The 18,926-nt window shown below is 43.8% G+C and overlaps 1 protein-coding gene across 7 annotated transcripts in view; it reads right to left on the reverse strand.

Moving 5' to 3' along the window:
* Positions 1 to 18,926, reverse strand: part of svilb (supervillin b) — a 34,712-nt gene that overhangs the window by 14,688 nt on the left and 1,098 nt on the right. For 2 of the 7 annotated variants that reach the window (XM_086043077.1, XM_086043074.1), the window contains exons 1-14: positions 15,806 to 16,077; positions 13,554 to 13,617; positions 12,525 to 12,616; positions 12,347 to 12,404; positions 11,803 to 11,951; positions 10,894 to 11,728; positions 7,584 to 7,757; positions 7,465 to 7,502; positions 7,142 to 7,206; positions 6,928 to 7,064; positions 5,772 to 5,888; positions 3,836 to 4,067; positions 2,303 to 2,810; positions 79 to 559 (exon numbers count right to left, since the gene is read on the reverse strand). In XM_086043077.1, the coding sequence (XP_085899203.1) occupies positions 79 to 559; positions 2,303 to 2,810; positions 3,836 to 4,067; positions 5,772 to 5,888; positions 6,928 to 7,064; positions 7,142 to 7,206; positions 7,465 to 7,502; positions 7,584 to 7,757; positions 10,894 to 11,728; positions 11,803 to 11,951; positions 12,347 to 12,404; positions 12,525 to 12,616; positions 13,554 to 13,617; positions 15,806 to 15,866 (3,011 nt within the window). In that variant the 5' untranslated portion in view covers positions 15,867 to 16,077. Of the gene's footprint in view, positions 1 to 78; positions 560 to 2,302; positions 2,811 to 3,835; positions 4,068 to 5,771; positions 5,889 to 6,927; positions 7,065 to 7,141; positions 7,207 to 7,464; positions 7,503 to 7,583; positions 7,758 to 8,439; positions 9,592 to 10,893; positions 11,729 to 11,802; positions 11,952 to 12,346; positions 12,405 to 12,524; positions 12,617 to 13,553; positions 13,618 to 15,805; positions 16,085 to 18,926 lie in introns of those variants that run through there. The other 5 variants (XM_086043079.1, XM_086043078.1, XM_086043080.1 and 2 more) reach the window with 4 other exon arrangements.

An 18,926-nucleotide genomic window follows, 5' to 3' on the forward strand; every position in this document is an offset into this window, starting at 1 on the left:
GTGAAATTTTGGGTTCGAGAAGAACCCTAGTATAACAAATCATGACGACTTTCCATGTGCATCATTTGGCACCCTCACCTCTCCTTGATGGACATCTGTTTGCTGGACATGTCGTAAGGCAGCCGGTCCGCGGAGCCCGTGGGGGACAGCAGATCAATCGAATGGACGCTGAGCCTGTTGTAGTCGTCGCTGTGCTCCAGCGGCAGCGACTGGGACTTGACCAGCGCTTGGGGGAAGCCCTGAGGTTTTGGCAGCGTCGGCGGAGGCAACTGGACTTTGGGCGGGGCCTGTGGGTCTGGTTGAATGTAAGGCTTGGTGGGGAGTTCTTGAATTTTGGGCTGAGCGAATGGTTTGGGATACGTCGGCGGGGAACGGGATGGCTGGATGTGCGACTGGGGCTTCGGTGGCTCTGCGTGGGCTTGCAGCAGAAAGGATTTGGGTGGAGTCGGAGGAGGCTGAATGACAGGATGGCTCTGCTGGACGCTTGACACTTGAGACGTTGTCGTGGAGGACACTTTGGTTATCAAAGGTCTCAGTGACACGGTGCGATCCTGCAGGTCTGAAAGGACAATACACAAAATATATGTCTGAGGTTGTAGTAACAATTAAAACACTCGAACGGTCCAGGGGTGTCAAACTCCGGTCCTCGGGGGCCGCCCTCCTGCATGTCTTGGAGGTTTGCTCGTCCAACACACCTGATTCAAACGATCGGGATCAGGCTCCTGCAGAACTTGCTGATCATTTGAAACAGGTGTGTTGCAGCAGGAAGAGATGGAACCCATAACCCCTAATGCCTACCCCTACCTCGATTAACTAACCTAAAACCCGAAGTCTGAAAAAAAAAAAAAAAAAAATCAAACCCCAATCCTACCTCTAAACCTACGCATTAACTCTAACAATAACCTCTAACAATACAATATAATTTTATTTATATAGCGCATTTCATAACAGCTAGGGCTGGAACAAAGCACTTTACAAACAATACAATAAATTAAAAAAAAACAATAAAAAGGCTGTGGTACATGTATTCATAAATATAGACATAAATAGTATACATAGAGTCCGCTGGCCCCTATGGCCCGCTGCACACCAAGTAATGTGACCGAATGCGACTGAAGTGAACAATGGCCAACTAATTTTAGCTGGTGACTCTCTGGGGCACATCGACCGACGCTCTGCAATCGTAAAACTGTGACCAATGGTCTTCTTATTGGGCAAAAAACGATTAGAAGCTCCACATATTGCGTGTGTCTCGATTATTTAATTTATATTGAACCAAAAATAACATGGCATGATTTTCAAGGAAGAAACGGAATTCCCTGGCTGCTGTAGCTGGACTGTAATTTAAAAAAAAAAAGAGACAGGCGAGAAATAAAAAGGAGTATAGATATTTGAGAACCTACTGCAATGATAAATCATTGACTCTTCACACATCACTTTTTAGCCACAGGTACATAAACAATAAACTGTATTAGCTGTACTAATATGGCTTGGCGCTGGGAGTCTGGATCTCGCTTCGGACCCTGAATCAACATTTTTGTTGTGAAATCTCACCTGTGACATTGCTGCACTATCAATGACAGTTGCACGAATGCTCAAAGCTAAAATGTTAGCATCTGATATTGCTGATCTGCCTTGGCGGAAGTTACTCTGACACAGTATTCGAGTGATGATTACCCTTCTAAAGGTAGCCGGAAGCCCTGCGGAGGATTTAATACGAATGTATGAATAGGCAATATGTATTTTTTTTTTTTTTTTTTTTTTTTTGTGCTCTGGTTGCATAATGGTTTGTGTTTGGCTGTGCCACTTTTGGATCATTGTAAGCATATTTTCGATTATGGCCGCATAGGAAGGCTGTATTTGGGAATGACTGTATCACCGTAGTGACTTTTATTTCATTACATTTTACTACAATTGTATGAATGTTCTGTTGTTGTTAAGAAAAAAGCCTTCATAAAATATAAGTTCTCAAGGTAGCCGGAACGTGAAGCACAGCAGATATAACCGGGGTTTCACCTTTCTATTGTGTCCTTGCATAATCAATTGGCGTAATCCAAATGACCGCAACTGGCCAATTTCAAGAGGAAAACGTGTTGCTAGCTCCATCTCTTTGGGGACAAAGGGATATTAATGACATGCGTCCCAAATAAATACAACTGCCCCTCCTTCTCCGTAACCCCCCCCCCCCCGCTGAGGCGAGCTCGGCAAGCAATGATGTGCGGGAGCACAATGAGGGTAACGAGGAGAGTCCACCGCCCTTTCTCTGCTTCCCTTTTGTTCAGACACAGAGCTAGTCTCCTACCTGTGAGTCGTTCTTGGCTGCGGGTGCCACCGTCTCCTCCTGCCTCTTCTCCCAGGTGGTGGCTTCCTCCTCCTCCTCCTCCTCCTCCTCCTCCTTCCTCCGCGTTCTTCTCCCGGGTATCGCCGAGGGCACTCGGGCTGGGATGCGCCTCCTCCTTGCCGTGTTCCTCCGCCTCCGCCTGATGCCGGCGAAGAGTGCCGGAAGAAGGGGAGGGAGCAGGGAGACCCCCCAGTTGTTGTTCGGAGCTATTGGGGAGGAGCTTGGGGTGGCCTGGGTCCCCCGTGCTCTGGGTCACGGAGAGGTACCGCGATGCCCTCTCCTGGTGGTCCGTAGTGGCGATAGGGGTCTGATGTTGGGTGATAGTGCTCCCCTCGCAGGCGATGCTGCTGCTGCTGCGTGCAGGCGTTATGGTTACCGTGGTAACGGAGGCATGGGAGGGGGAAGCTGCCACAGAGCGGACCACGGCGGCGGGGAGGGGCTCTAGTTTGACTTGACTGCTGTGTTTTAACTAGGGATCAAACAAACAAAAATGATAATTCAACTCATAAATATGACCAAAAGTATTGGAACACCTGCAGGAAGTGATAAAAGTATTGGGACATCCACAAGGACTAAAAAGTGAAGAAAATGTGGAGTTTGGACAAAAGTATTGGGACACCTGCGGGTCATAAAAAGTTGAGTTTGGAAAAAAGGTACAGAAGCAACTATTGGATGTAAATTGTGGAGTTAGGAAAAAGAATTGAGACACACCTACAGTAAGTGAAAAAGTGAAGTTTAGGCAAAATATATTGGGACACCTGCAGGAAGTAAAAAAAAAAAAAATGCTTAAAGTTTTGGACAAAATTATAGGGACGCAGGAAGTAAAAATCTGGGGTTTGCTCAAAAGTACTCTGACAACAAGAGAAAAAGTGGTTACAAAAAAAATACAAATACCTCTATATTAGTACACCTACAGGAAGTACACGTGGAGTTTGGACAAAGCATTTGTGGGTTGTCCCACCCCTGCCACCAACATGCGCCATTTCCCTCATGCTTGTTATGCACTAAACCAGCAACTAAGAAAGGCAGTTGACGTAAAAAAAACGTTACAACAGCGAGTCACAGGACAACACCACCGCTGTGTGTATGCCAATCATTAACGGCACTCATCTGGGATAACGAGGAGCCTAGGCCGAGCCAAATCCAGACAAGATGCGTCTTATTAATGAGCTCATTCAAGTGCAACCAATCAGCTTTAGGAACCTTACATGTTCTTCCTGCTTGGACTCAATATGCTCGACTGAGGAGCCAACTGGAGGCTCGGTCACCTGTGAGGACACCAGCTGCTTATTGATGGGATAAATCTCATCTAACATTATAATCAGTATTAAAAAGGAAAAGTTAGGGATATTAGTTTTTTTTCAATTTTAAGATCAACCTAAAATCCATCGGAACTTTATTTGACCTCATTCACTCTGAGACAATCAAAAATCAGTGGAAAGCGCCAATATCCTTAACTTTTTGTGAGTGGTGTATATACTGTATACAAAGTACCTGCTCCACTTCACCCAGCGTGATGGGCTGCGTCTGAAAGCGGGCGAGAGCGCGGCGCTGGCGGGCGGTATCACTTTTTGGCGCCACCTCGTCCGCGGGATGGGCGAGCCGGTTGAAGAGGGCCATCTTCTCGGCCAAGCTGAGCGTGGATAGGTCGTCCCCCTCCGCTTTAGGGGTCTCGTCCTCCTGGGTCACCTGGATCTTCTCCTGGGGGGCTGGAGCTGCTTGGATACTGACACCGGGGGTTCAAGTGTTAAGACGAGGCAAATGTATTTATATTGCCCATTTCATACACAAGGCAACTCAATGCGCTTCACACAAACAAAAGCACAATACCTGAAAGAATTTACAAACAAAAACAGTCTTTAAAAGGCCATTGCCTCAAAGAGAACAAAAGTACCGTATTAAAATTACAAAAAGAACAGAGATTGCAAACATTTAAATGCCTTGACAAAAAATGTAAAGACATTCTATAGCAAAGGAAAGAAATAAAAAGTAGCTTTATGAAATGACTAAAACACCGAAAAGTGAAATCCATTTTAAAAAGGCCTCAAAATAATATGGAAAAAAGTATGTTTTTTAACGCGGGTTTAAAAACATCTATATTTGGGGTTGACTTCACTTTTGTTGGCAACATCCATTTGCGTGCAGCATAGCAGCTAAATGCTGCTTCACCATGTTTGCTTTCGAACCTGGCCCCCTCTAATTGATCCGAGTTTGCACACCTCAGAACCCAACTGGGTTTATATTCAATGAGCATTTACTTCATGTATCCGGGACCCATATATTCAGTGATTTATAGACCTGTAGCAGCATTTTAAAAGCTATTCTACAGTTGTCTTATCTCTTTGTTCTGGTCCGAACATGGATGAACAACAAACTGAGAAATGACTCAAATGTGTTTCAAAATTCTCCAAGAACTAGAAACTCATGTTGATCGACAACCATAGTGTCCCCAGTAGGCATCATCCAGTTGTTTATAATGTACAGTATATAAATCCATACAACAAATAAATCGCTGAGAAGTCAAATTATGGTTTCAAGACAGGATTGGGGTTTCAAATGAGGGCATCCAGATGGGTTAGGGTTTCAAGTTAAGGTTTAAAAAAAAACAAAAAAACGTGTTGTGGTTTCAAATAAGAGTTAGGGTTTCAAAAATAGGTAGGGTTTCAAATACAAATACCAGAATACTATGAACCTCGTGTCCCAGTGGGCATCATCCAGTTGCGTATGATCGACATCATATAAAGTTGCGCGATAAATCACTTGATGAGAAGTGTGTGAAATGGGTTGTGAAGGGTTTGCGTTTGTTTGTTTCTGGGGCCCAAATTCTGACATCTGGATCTTGTAAGAATGCGAGGAATGCAACAAGCAGGAATGCTGGGGATCATCACTGGTGAGTTAGTGTGTAAACAGCAGCTTCCTTCCCCTATAAGGTGCAGCGAGGCGCTCATGAGGTTGCGACGGCACCATCACCATCGTCACCACTAGGGGACGACAGAGTGAAATCTGTGTACAATCTTCTTCATGTTAAAAAATATCATCAAGAAATGTATTATTACTATTATTAATGATAATGGGATACATCAAGACTTTTCTATGCTGTTTGGGTTTGAAATCTTTGAAAGGTGACGTTTTCTAAAATCTTTTTTCAGGTTTAAAATGTGGGTTTCAAGCCAGGGTTGGGGTTTCAAAAAAGGGCCAATGTTTCAGGCTTCAAACAAGGATTATAATTTTGGCTTCGAAGCTAAGGTTAGGGTTTCAAATTAGCGTTTTAAACTAGGGTTCATGTTCCAAATTATGTTTGCAGGGTCTCCTCGGAACACAGCATACAAGAATAACGTTGGGTGATTGGCCACATGCTGCTTCACCAAGACATTTCTGAGACGTTTCTGATCGTCTGTTCCCTTGCATCTTTCTCATTGTGTTGTGTTACCTGATGGTGGTCACAGTGGTGCAGACAACAGCTGAACTGGGGGCGCTGGTGCTGGCACTGGTGCTGGCACTGGTGCTGGCGTGGCTTCCCACAGCGTGTGATGACGTGGAAGGCTCACTTATAAGTGGAGGAAAATAAAACTTCACTGAAGAAAACAACTGCTGGTGCACACTCTACATTTGCTCCAGGCACAGGTGGCAATAGTAGACACACTCTGTACTTAAAGTGGAAGTCAACCCAAACATATTTTTTTCAAGAATATGTTCCCAGCAGGCCCACTAGTTGAAACACGGCATTCTGATTGATTTTGCGTTTGTGGACTATAAATTAAGCAGCAAAATGCACTGGTTTTTAGCTATCTCTGGGGGCGGCCATTTTGTCTTCTGTTGACTGAAAATGACATCACAACTGCTCACAGCGACCAATCACGGCTGACCAGTTTTCTGAATCTGAGCCGTGATTGGTCGTTGTGAGCAGTTGTGATGTCATTTTCAGTCGACAGAAGACAAAATGGCCGCCTCCCAGAGATGGCTAAAAACGAGTGGATTAACACTTATTCCACAAACGCAATATTTATCAGAATGCCCTGTTTCAACTAGTGGGCTTGCATAAAACATATTCTTGACAAAAAAAATTTTTGCGTTGACTTCCACTTTAAGTAATACAAGTACAGACACTTAAAGTAAAAATAGACTGGTAAAAATAGAAGTACTAATTTAACACCTTAAGTAATGGTAAAAAGGTACATACTCTGAAATGTAAAAGTGAATTTTTAACTTTCCCTCTTTTATTACCTTGCATACTGAGTTTGTTCTGAGAAGGGGGAAAAAATTCACTGGATGCAGAATAATCAACATTCTAAATTAGCTAGTGATAACTGAAAAAAACTGAAATAAAACCCCACATATACATATACATATATCGCTCTCTAATTCTTTTGGAATAATGTTTCTGTCTGCTACAGGGGCTGAGATATTAATTATTTTGTAGGTGTTGAATTTCTGGGAAAACATTTTCAAAGGTAATTCCACAGACGACCTTAGGTTTTGGGGAGCTGTTGAGCCAGGCCCACTTAATGGGTTAAGTACAGAAGAAAGTAATTGTATTTTGTTCCTTCCCACCACTGGTAACAAGAGGCGAATGGATGTGTTGGTACCTGCAAGCGTCGACCACTTCCTGGCTGGTGACTGGCTGAGTGTGCGAGCGGTCCTGGACCCTCCGCAGACGACGTTCCACGGCAGCGTTTCGAGAGCGAGGCTTGGGAACGCCACCCTCCGAAGTCTTCTCCAACTCCTGGTAAGAGCGCAAAATGTTGACTTACAGACGCAACATGACATGGAAATGCGTCCATACAGGTGTAAGTTACTTACCCTGAAAAGGGATCTCTTGGCCGCAACGCTCATCTTGGCTCGCTCATCCAGTTTTTCTTCATCCACTACAGTGCGAAAGAGGGGGAAAAAAAGTAGGGTTTCAAGTCAGGGTTAGGTTTATAAAAGCAAGATTTAATGTTTCAAATAAGGGTTAATGTTTCACATGAAAGCCTGAAGCCAAGGTTACAGTTAGAAATTAAGGTTTCAGGTTAAAGTTTCAAAATAGCCCTTCAAATAAGGGATATGTTTTCAAATTAGGGATTCAAGCAATAGTTTGGGTTTTGAATTTAGGTTTTTACGTCAATGCTCAAATTCGAAATCACCTTCAACATCTTGCAGCTGTGCTGGACTGAGATGGGACCTGTGTAAAGAGGCACGAAAGCCTGTCAACATCCAATCAGGATTATAACTACGGAAGTTTCTCAGAGTATTCGGTGAGGACCTGTCAGTCTCCAGACGCTCCGCAGATGTGATTGGTTGAGTTCGACTCCTTTCGGACATGCGGCCGTCCCCCGGCGTGATGTAGCGGCGGGGCCTCCGAGCTGCTCGGTCCGACCGGGGGTCCATGCCGCTCGTGGCAGGGTCCGCTTCCATCGCTGAGGACTGGGTGCTCTCGCTTTTATTATCAAAACAAAGAATGAGGGAGAGTGGAAGTTCAGTTGAGGGTGCAAATGTAACAATCGCGGGTAACGGTTAGCCACACTTAGCATGCAGTGGTAGATGACCAAAACTCAAATCGTTTTTGACACTTATATTCACACTTTATTATCTCGGCTGAGGAGAATTTCACATAATTAGCGTTTCACGCCTGGGGTGAGGCTTCAAACACGGGTTAGTGGTTGAAATTAGGGCTTCGGGTCTGGGTTAGTGCTCCAAAGAAGGGTTATGGGTTCAAATTGAGGTTCCAAGCCAAGGTTAGGGTTTGATGTTCGGGTTTCAAACGATGACCATCACATTTCTACTGCCGTAAAACATTTTCTTTCACTTCATTTTTACCTCCGCTAAGGTGAAGTTTATTCTTTTTTATGTGTCCATGCAGGGTCAGAAGCTCCATTCTGAAACCAAGTTTGAATCCAGATTTGAAATTCAGTTTAATGTTCCGACACTTAGCTGTCAAATCATGTTGCCATTTGTTGCGTTTAATCAAGAGGCCTTCTGTTAACATCCCGAATGTTAGCCTTGGAGGAATCTGCGTTTTTTAACTGCTCTTGTCTGATGGGATCTGGATTTTAGTAGCATCCTATTGCAGAGTTATTCATGCGGACGGAACACGACAGAGCCCATGCTGGTGGACCTACAAGTCAGGCTTCCTGTTCGCGTTCTCCAGGTAAGAGTGTCGCAGCTGGGCCACCGACACCCGGGTGTCTAAGGTTCCCATCTCGCCATTAGCCACCCCCGATGAAGGCACAGGCCTGGAGGAGGTCTCGCGGGAGGCGGTAGCCCTCTCCCTCCGGTAAAAGACAGAATGCTGGCTGATACCGATGTCTGACATGGAGCGGATTCGCGACTTGGGTCTGGGCCCTCCCCCCGCCTCTGTGCTTCTGTGCTTGGCCTGAGGTAAAGAAGAACCCTTCTGCAGATAAACAGCCGAGTCGCTCCTCTGCAATTCTTGCTGCCTTTGAGGCTCTGAGACTTCATATTGTCGAGCATCATCCACTCTCCTCAAAAGAGCTTCTTGTCTTGTCTGATGTCCTCCTTTGGGCTCCTGAAGCTTCCTTGAGGAGTTGTACTGATGCACTGATCTCGGAAGATCTTCCTCAGCACCCTCTCTGGTTTCTGTGTGAAGCACAAGGGACTCTGGATGGTTGATGGTTTCTGAGGCATTCCCAGGGTGCACGGGTCTTAAAACTCTGTCCTCTTGAGTCTCGTGACCCGAGTGACGATGCCTCCCTCGTTCTCGGATCTTCTCTGTGTTCCTCTCCCGCCTTCGCTCTCTGGGTGAATGCCAGTCCTCCTCGACTTCTCGACCAATTATCTCCGGTTCCGGGCAGTCTATTTGCCACTCCACCTCTTTGCCGGGACCTCTGTGATGATCATCCGCCGTCTTTTCTCGCTTGCGGATCTCAGACGGCAAGACCGCTTTCCGGCTCTTCAACAGACCTTCCGTGTGGAATTCTTCTTTGGATGCTTGACGAGTCTCCAACCTTGCCTCTTGCCTCGCCTCCTTGTGGCCTGCGTAGATTTGCTCAGCGTTCACTCGGCTTTGTGATCCCCCGAGCTCTGGGGGACTGTTGAGTTTGCCGGTGGAAACGGGGAGGTTTTGGTGGTCAACGAAATAGCGGTACTCTTGAGCGGACTGAGGGTGACCTGGACTGGGCCGAGGCTGAGGAACAGTTCTGTACTGGCCAGGTTCCGGGGCGTGTGCGAGCGGGTTCTCCAGAGTCCGGCGTCTGGTACTGTGGTGTCTGTCTGTGCTCCACTCAGGAGGCCTCTGTGTACTGCCTTTGATTCTTAGGAAAGGAATGGGGCATCAGTAAGCATGAAGAAAAAAATAAACTCAGAAGGGTTCAGTCAATGAATTATGTTATATATATATATAATTATATTCAATTATGGTGTAAGGTAGGTAAACTGACAACTGTTTTTTTTTTAATATTTGGGGTAGAAACCTCACCAGATCTCCGTTGTTGGAATTTGACACACACGCCACCCATGGGAAATAAATCATAAAGGTAAGGACTGTTAGGAACGAGTGAGTCACAGCATCTAAACCGTCTAAGGCGGGGGTCTTCAATCCTGTTCCTCGAGGGTCGGTGTCCTGCCTATTTTCATTCTCTCCCTGCTGCAACACACCTGATTCAGATGATCAGATAATCAGCAAGGTCTGCAGAAGCTGGATAACGATTCTGACTGTTTGAATCAGGTGTGTGTAGCAGCAGGGAGAGATGGAAAACAGACAGGATGCCGGCCCTCGAGGAACAAGATTGAAGACCCCTGGTCTAAAGTGATTATATGAGGTACGATCAGCAGAAGTTAATGAAGAGATTATTTCTTCATACTGCTACTTCATGCCTTGACGGCCATCTGACGAGTGTCCGAGCATCGCCCTCTGTGTCTGTGTTGAGAGACCAGTCGCTCTTTGACAGGACGGAAAGGCTACTAACAATGTCAAACCGTCACATATACTTCTTGTCATGATAGTCAACTGTTCGGTCAGGCTAGTGATGTCTTCTCGTAGAGTCAAGTTAAGAATACCAGGGTTGCAGATGCAAGGGAGAGGTGGTATGGGGATGGGGGACCAGCAAATCCGTGTAAAGTTTTCCAAGTGAGGCCCATTTCGTCATTGAAAGCTGTATGAAACGATTTACTGCAGACACTGGGTGGAGTGATGGATCTAATTATCTAAAGCAGTGATTCCCAACCCCTGCACATTAGTGTGTCGGGAGGGATCGAAAGGAGTGCTGCAGGAGAGAATCTAATTGAATTTAATTGGTTAACAGATAATCACTTTTTAGTACAAATAATGTATGCTCACTTATCTATGCCAGTGACGTAAAGTGACAGGCAGAACATGAAATTCTCTTCCACTAGATAACAGAATGTACAATTCATCTGTGCATCCACCTGCTGCCATTTATACAACAGAATAATAGCTTTGAAATCAACTAAATCGGCAAGATCATCATTACTTCAGTACTTCAATGGCAGGTTTTGAAACCATGTTTGAGACGTGGTTTTTGGTTGATCAAAATCCCAAGCAAAGGGAAAGAGCCCTCGGCCTTGCGAACAGAACAAAATCAAGGTGAACTCACCCCTGCCTGTTGAGGATGCTTTGTGCCTGCTGCTCAATGAACAAATCCCCAGGTGAGATACCATAGCGGGCTGATGGCAGTGAGGCCCGGCGGGCAGTGCGAGGTGAGCTAGGCATCGCTGCGACGCTGTAGTCCCTGCTGGAATTGGGACTCTGCTCTGGATGTGTTGTGTCTATGTGGTGGTGGTTGGTGGGATTTTGCTGCTGCTGCTGTTGATGATGATGTTGGGGCGGAGGCACGTGCTGCTCTTGGGCCCTGGTTTGAGATGTGCGTTCTTGACCGCCACCTCTCCGGTAGTTCTCCATGTTCATGGCTCTTTCCCGCTCTGAGAATCTGCTGTCTTGCGTAGGGGCTGGAGCTCGGTTTGTGTCGACTGGGCCCGGTGGAATTGCGGATGCGAGGTCTGGGTGAGTCCTCATGTAAACCCTGCCCACACCAGAGTGGTACGGGCCAGCTGTTACATTATCTGTTGATTCTGTTTCTGGTCTATCTCGCCTTCCAGCAGAGTGTCTGTCAGCAGCGGCGGCATCTTGGTCGAGTCTCGCGCGGTAGCGTGAGGCGTAATCAATGTCCGCTTCCTGGTCTAGGAGGATGCCGTACCGCTCCGACAGCTGCCGCCGTCTCTCGGCTTTGTAACGGGCGATGCGCTCGGCCTTGGAACTCAAATCGGCTGGGTCTGAGGGTGAGGACGCAGGTGTCGACGAGGTAGATAAGGTCACAGGGTCGACGTACACCAACATCGGCTCTGTGCGGCCGACTCCCCCTCTGGGCTGGCGCTGCGGAGATGTCACCAGCTTCTGGGGTGCGTCCAGCTCCTCTCGACTGAAGCGCCTCACTGTGGTCGGGAATACGCGAAGACACTGTGATCTTTCAGTTAACAAACTACAGATAAGCCCTGCGTCAGCTTACCCATCACACAAGGCTCACAGGGGTCCGAGGCCCGGGTGTACCGGGGTGGGTCCTCTTCCAGCATTCGGTTGGCAACCAAACCGCCAGGCAGCAGGACTGGCGGAACATCGCTTTCAATCCCTTCCAGACGCCGGGCGATCCTCTCCTTCCTGAAATAAAAGGCAAAGACTTGCGGTATGGTAAAGACATACAGATGCGGCTATACACATAGCGATAGTCTTGCTGAATTTGAACTAAGTCGGCAAAGGCCATATAGTCAAATGTCTGGAAAAGATTATCTTGAGGTGTGGAAGTGTTCTTACGGATTTCCCCTTCATCTACTACGATTCTTTATTTCCTGATGTTCTGTGCTAATACACTTTCACAAGTCTTGGTACGATGACAGACATCTGTCTTAGAAGACGAGACTCAGTTATATGTTTGATGTGGTGTATTAGTCATTTTGAGTACACTCCGACTTTGTTCTTGTCATGTGTGCGGTCTGTCACATTTAAAAAATCAGTTAAAATTCTCAGTTTGCATATCCGGCAAAAGGAGCCCATACCTGTTCATCTCGAAATCTACTGGAAGAGCTCCCTCGAAGTATTTCTTCAATTCTGAAACTAAATGTTACAGTAAAGTTAAAAATAAAAAAATAAAAAAAAAATATATATATATATATATATATATATATATATATATATATATATATGGCACTATAAAACAAAGAAACCAATGCGCACCCTTGGGAAGTACCACCAGGAGTTTGGCATCTGGATCTGAAATGCTCTTGACCAGGGCGGCCTTGTCGCGCAGGGAAAAATCACTCTGAAAACTAAAAGACAAATGAGAATACAAAAAAAAGAAAGAAAATTGACTTGAAAAAAACCTGAATGCACACTTAGCATCTCAAGGGGTTTATGATAAATGACTGTTGACCGAATCATCCTAAAAGGGTGACGCGAGGTGAAAGAGCCACATCCGTCAGAATCCAACTCAAGAACTAGGTCATTGAGTCTTGACACTCCCTATCAGCCTGGCACAAAAATGTATTTGACTTCAACTACTTCGTTCATACAAGCGGCAATTTTTAGATCTGGACACATACAGTACAGTAGTATTAAAAGGGACTAAGCCAAATGTCAAACAACAACAACAAGCCTCTTTTAGAATCCTCTTCATCTTATATTTCCTCTCAATGGGGACGACGTTTGCTCAAAGAACGGCAGGGGTCCTTATAAACATGATACAAAAGAGGCTTTGCGGAATTATGGTTGGAATGCTATGCGTACTTTTTAATGAGTGTCTGAGAATTTACTCTTCCAGACATTTGATGCTGACAGATGTGACAACGTAAAGCTGTCCATGCTGACATACTGTGTCGCTGTCTTGATGACCAAGCATGAAGTATGAAAAAAAAATGGTAAGCTAACATCAGCTTGTAAACTAAAATGCCAACATTATGCTATGTGGCCGGCCGCATAGTCATTTGAATCAACAGGCACACTTTTGTGTGCTCGAAGTTTTTCTATGAACTTGCATTAGACGCTATGCTGTTGTTAGCTTGTTAACCAAAATGCGAACATTCTGCTATGCATTCTGCATAGTCATTTGAATCAACTGGTGTGCCTTTGTTTTCTTAAAGATGGACTACGTACTTGTATTATCCAGAAAACAATGGTATGATTCCATTAAGACGTTAAACAAATTAATAATGTTTTCTGCTAACATGAGGCCTAGTTTCTTTCCGTGCCCCGGCCGCAGTTTCTTACCTTAAGGCTTCGGTTGGCAATGATGTTGAGGAGCAAAGTTTGCCCACAGCTTCCGATCCAAATCCTGCCAAGACACAATAGTCTCAGTCAAGACAACAAAACAGTGCTAGCGTTTGAAATTTGTTTTGTGGTGCCCACCGGGATGTTTGACAATCCAGCCGTCAAAGCTAGTTTCCCTCAGCGAAATGAAATGTCTATCATGAATGGACCCGCAATAAAGTCTCAAGAAGTCACACCTGAAAAGACACAGCAAGTCTGCCACTTTTGTTTGGCGCTGCGATTTTAGGTTCATGCTGGTCTTTTTCAGGGATCAGTTCAAAGATAAACTTGTCTTTTTTTGTCCAACTGCTATCAAATTTGAACAGATGTCTGATGCTAAATTGTCAGGAGGAGTTTTTGTCATTGTATGTAGGCAGTGATTGATGATTTGTCTTAAAATATCAATACTCTAGACAAGGTGTTTTTACTAAATAGGGTAAGGATAAAAATCATGTCAACAGTGACACGGGTGTCAATCAAATGCGTGCAAGTTGACATTCCTCACAGGTCGCCTTGCAACATTATGTGACGGTCACGCCGCAGGCTGTCCGGGCTAGCTTTGAAAAAAAATATTGCACTGATTATGAGACAGAAGTCACAAGAAACAACCGCTTTGGCACATAATGCTTGATTTGGATTTTTTAGAGTTGATTAGCACATAGTACATGCAGTCCATAGCAACTCCCACAACAAGCACAACCGTCTGTTGTAAAGCTGTTTCCCTTTTTGTCGCAGACAGATTCAGTTACAGCTCCAGACACCACTAGAACAAATCTGCGTCTATTTTTTGGCCTCACTGAACCTTCCACAGGACACAAGCAGATAAAAAAAAAAAAATCATATGATCTCTGGCCGTCCAAACTAATCATGTGTATGCTTTTCACATTCTAGACTTGTGCAATGTGTATGCGATCCATTTGGAAAGCCCCGTGCACATCAAGTCAGTTCAGTTTTCCTCAGAAACGCCGGCGCGCTAGCAACCGGGCGAGGAAACTCGGAAATGCCAGCGCCAGAAAAAAAAGCTTAGCCGACGACGACTCAGGTTTTCTTTTAATATTCGATGCAGAAATATGCAGCATACAATGCTACTACGATTTGTATTTTTGTTGATTGGTTTTGGTTATTTTTAGTTCTGTCATGTTTTCCTTGTGTCCCGTGTGTTTTTCATTTTCGTGTCCACCTGTGCTCGTCAATCCAGTCCCTTGTATCTTCCGTTTAGCTCCCTCAGACACTTGTGTCTTTTCCAGATGTTTCTCGTTGTCTCGTCAGTTAACTTGTATGTAGGTTCCTGCTTTCATTTGGTCCTTGTCGATACATTGTTGTTGTTTGCTGCTTCTGTTCCCGTGAGTCCTGATTTCCTCGCGTTATGTCTTGTTAGGTCTATTTTAGGTCTATTTTCCGCAAGTAGCAATATTCAAAACCCTTCTATCAAGACTTTACCGTAATACAACAGAACACTGTATCTATATTTTTCGCTAAAGCTAATTTGAATTGCAAAACTAGGACAAGTCCTTGGAAAAGAAGACACCTGGTCACCACAGAGTATTATCTAAAGTCCAGATTTCGTGCACTGGAATGTGGTGTAAGAAAAAAATCAACAGCTATAACTAACCCATTGATACTGTACCCCGATACGATACAACACCGTTATTCAGTTATTACCACTGCCACTGCTTTTTTTTAGGTCCTAATGAGCACATCCTGTGCAGACAAGACAAGACACCTGTTCACCTCCAGGCCTCAAGTTTCAAGCACAGTGACATTTTGTACAAATATCAACATTTTACGTTTGGCTGGCAACCAGTTCAGGGTGGACTGCCCAAAATAAGGTGGGATAGGCTCCAGCACAGTCACGACCCTCATGAGGATAGGCAGTTTGGATAATGGATGGATGGATAGATAGATGGATAGCAACAGTTTACAACCACCTAGCAATGCCACACAATGATACAATATAACACTATCTGTTGAATGCTAATTCGGTCACAAAAATAGGGCAAATCCGCCGAAAAGAGGACACCTGGTCACCAACGAGAATTACCTAAAAAATAAGGTTTCTGGTGTAAAAAAAAAAAAAAAAAGTAACCGATCGAAAATGTACCCGGGTCCAATAAAACATTTTAATCGATAGTTTGTCCCAACTCTAATACTTGTTTAGGTCCTAAAGGATACATCAGAAGAAAACAGGACACCTGGTCACCTCCAGGCCTTACCTGTGCCGCAGTACTGCACATGGTTGACATTATAACCAGATATCCAAGGGTTTCGGAACATGTTTAGCAGCGTGGATGACGGAACAGCAGGAGGAGAGCGATCGCTAACCGGCGCCCGAGCGGTGGCACCACCACCACCACCACCCGGCCACGACACCACCCAACCTGTTCACAATGTCACCCGAGTCGGAGAACGACAGCGCAGCGGGACGCCAAAGCTGCTCAGAGGCCTAATCAGATTACAGTCAGAAATTAGCCGCGATGATCAAAACAGGGGATTGGACGCGATGTGCCAGTGGGGGTGGGGGGGGGGGGGGGTGTATGGTGCTTCCAATTGAAGGTGAAGCTTCATGCGTGTCAATTAGCATTAGCAAGATAACACATTTGTGCCGTAATCCCGTCTAGGATTGTGTGATAAGAGGTGGTTACTTCCAGGCTTTCACTGACTGGTTGCTATCTGCTATCTTTCATTCTTTGTTTCTTTGATTTTGTTTAGCTGAATGCAACATAACAATTTTGTCTAGAAAGAGTCAGTTTTGTACAACTAATTAACTCTCAACTCAAATTTATTTATCGAGCAACTCAACTTTATTTATCGAGCATTTTAAACACAACCACACCGGCATACAAAGTGATGTACGTACTGTAAAGTAAAAATCAGACATAGGAAAACAAAGACAAATAAAAGTAATTAAGAACATAAAACAATAAACACAATAAAACACTAAAACAATGCAGAGTCTCATTCTGAATCGAAAGTCTGTCTACAGGATGCATGATAAATGTATCCATTTTGTTACTATTTTAATTAAAACGTTGTTACTCTTAAAAATATTAACTGAAAAACAGTTTTTAAGTTATATTTGTATTTTGATATTTGTATTTATACATAGTATGTTTATTAATACTGTACATTCATACACTTGTGCATTTATTGTTATTATTATTATTGTTATTATTATTATTATTATTATTATTAGATGACAAATGTAATGTTATTTTAAAAATGTTACACTAAAATACAAGTACAGTGTTTATGAAAAGATTTATTCAGTTTATTCATAAAGGCACCCAATATATTCAATTATTTTTAAAAATTATTATTATTATTGTAATTAGTAGTCATGAAAAATTCAATGTTAAAAATGTTCAATAAAACCAAATAGAATGAAATTGATTTATTAAATGTATTCATAAAGTTATTAAAATATATATAATTTGAAGTGTTTAAAACATGTCACTAAATGTATAGTAATAATAATAATAATAATAATAATAATAATAATAAACATTAGTCTGATCATTTTCAGTATTTAAAGGGGAAGTCATTGACCAATCAGGCTTAGGTGAGCAACTGTGATGTCATTTTCAGTCGCCAGAAGGGGTCAAATGGCCGCCCCCTGAGATGGCTAAAAACGACTGCATATTGCTGCTTAACTCCACAATAATAATATTGATCAGAATGCCATGCTTAGACTAGCGAAGGTGCGCAGAATATATTTTTGCAAAGAATTTTTTGGGGTTGACTTTCGCTTTAAGTATGGTCCTTAGAGTACTGTCAAACAAATATAGACATTTTTCTATGTACAATATACTGTGTTTTGCATATATGCAAAATTGTTCATGTATAACGTGCATGTGCTGAAGTACAAAAAGTAGCCTGGTGTCAAATCACACTGTTGACTCTGATGCTCTTTCTCACCCTTTCAAACAGGCAGACACACGCACACACACGCGCGCGCGCACACTTAACACACTTGTCCCAGGCAGCTGTCCCCTAATAAGGCAACATGTGTTGTGAGTGGCTGCTGCTGCGAGGTCACCCTGTCCACCAGCAGAGGCTTGTGTTTACAAGACGGCAGCCAGCCTTGTTGTGTCACCCCCCCAACCTCCCACCCCAAGCCTCCTACCCCCTTAGTTTCTTGTACGCGCTTTGAGCGTTCCTCTGTGGTTGTGCACGTATGTGGGATTGCGCAAACCATATTATGTTATGACGTTGCATTATGTTGCGATGACCTTTGGAACGACATGCTACCGTTTGAGGTAAAATTTCAGTTATTTAAGCTCCATTAGCTAATTCTCCTCCTCCTTCTCTTCCTCATCCTAATCATCATCATCACCACCATGGCAGATACCAGATGTACTGCCTAGGGTCCAATGGGCCTCATAGTCCTCACTTAGAGCAGATATAATCATACATATTTCATAACATCTTAAGTTTTTTCTTTTTAGCAAAGCGCCACATGGAACTGAAATGAAAGATTTTCAAATAAACAAAACAATGCACCGTACAAAATACAAGTACAATATTTAATAGTATATAAGAGCTTTAAAAGTTTCTTTTTAGGACAGCGCATGATGAAACTGCAAACTACTCAAACTAAATTTTACGGTTATGAAAGATTCTCAAATAAAACAAATAACGGACAACTTATATGGTGAAAGGTGTCACAATTTTTCATTAGCGCTACTGGGGGGTGGGCCACACACTTCCTAACCAGATGTATGACAAAAATGCTATTTTAAATGTGAACAAAATACGTGTTCTTAATTGAAAGATTTTTTCCCCCACTGCAAAGGGCTCCCTTGCATAAAAACTGCCATTCAAGGATGGCACAACACTACTGAACAAGAAACCAACATTAACTCATTCTATCCCAATGACATTATATGTCATTCCACAGTGGGTCTGAGAAAGTCTGATACTGAATGAGTTAAGTGCAAGAACTCATTTTGTGCACTACTAAAGTCAACTCAATCAAAATTGTAATATTATTAAGGTACTATGTTTGTCCTCCATATCATTTCAAATCTGCAAAAAATGATTAGGCCTACTCATGTTCTAGTATAGGAGGGTGTAAAAGCAAAAGCACATCTCGAGCCATGACGACCGCCAGCCAGAGACTGAACCACACTGTGTTTGTTATTCAAAACTCAAAATACACTTATTACCAATACCATAAACAATTCCACCACGGTCATACACTCAGTGACAAGCAGTAATCAAATCGTTGATATTGTACGCCGTACAAGTATTGTAGTTTGTGTGTGTGCTTGCGTGTGTGTGTGTGTGCACGTAGCCATAGCAGGTGCTGGTGTGGTCCCGCCCACCGCGCTACAC

Source organism: Filicampus tigris, chromosome 10 (assembly GCF_054856515.1).
Source record: "Filicampus tigris isolate MCC_2025a chromosome 10, RoL_Ftig_1.0, whole genome shotgun sequence".
NCBI classification, from domain to species: Eukaryota; Metazoa; Chordata; class Actinopteri; order Syngnathiformes; family Syngnathidae; genus Filicampus; species Filicampus tigris.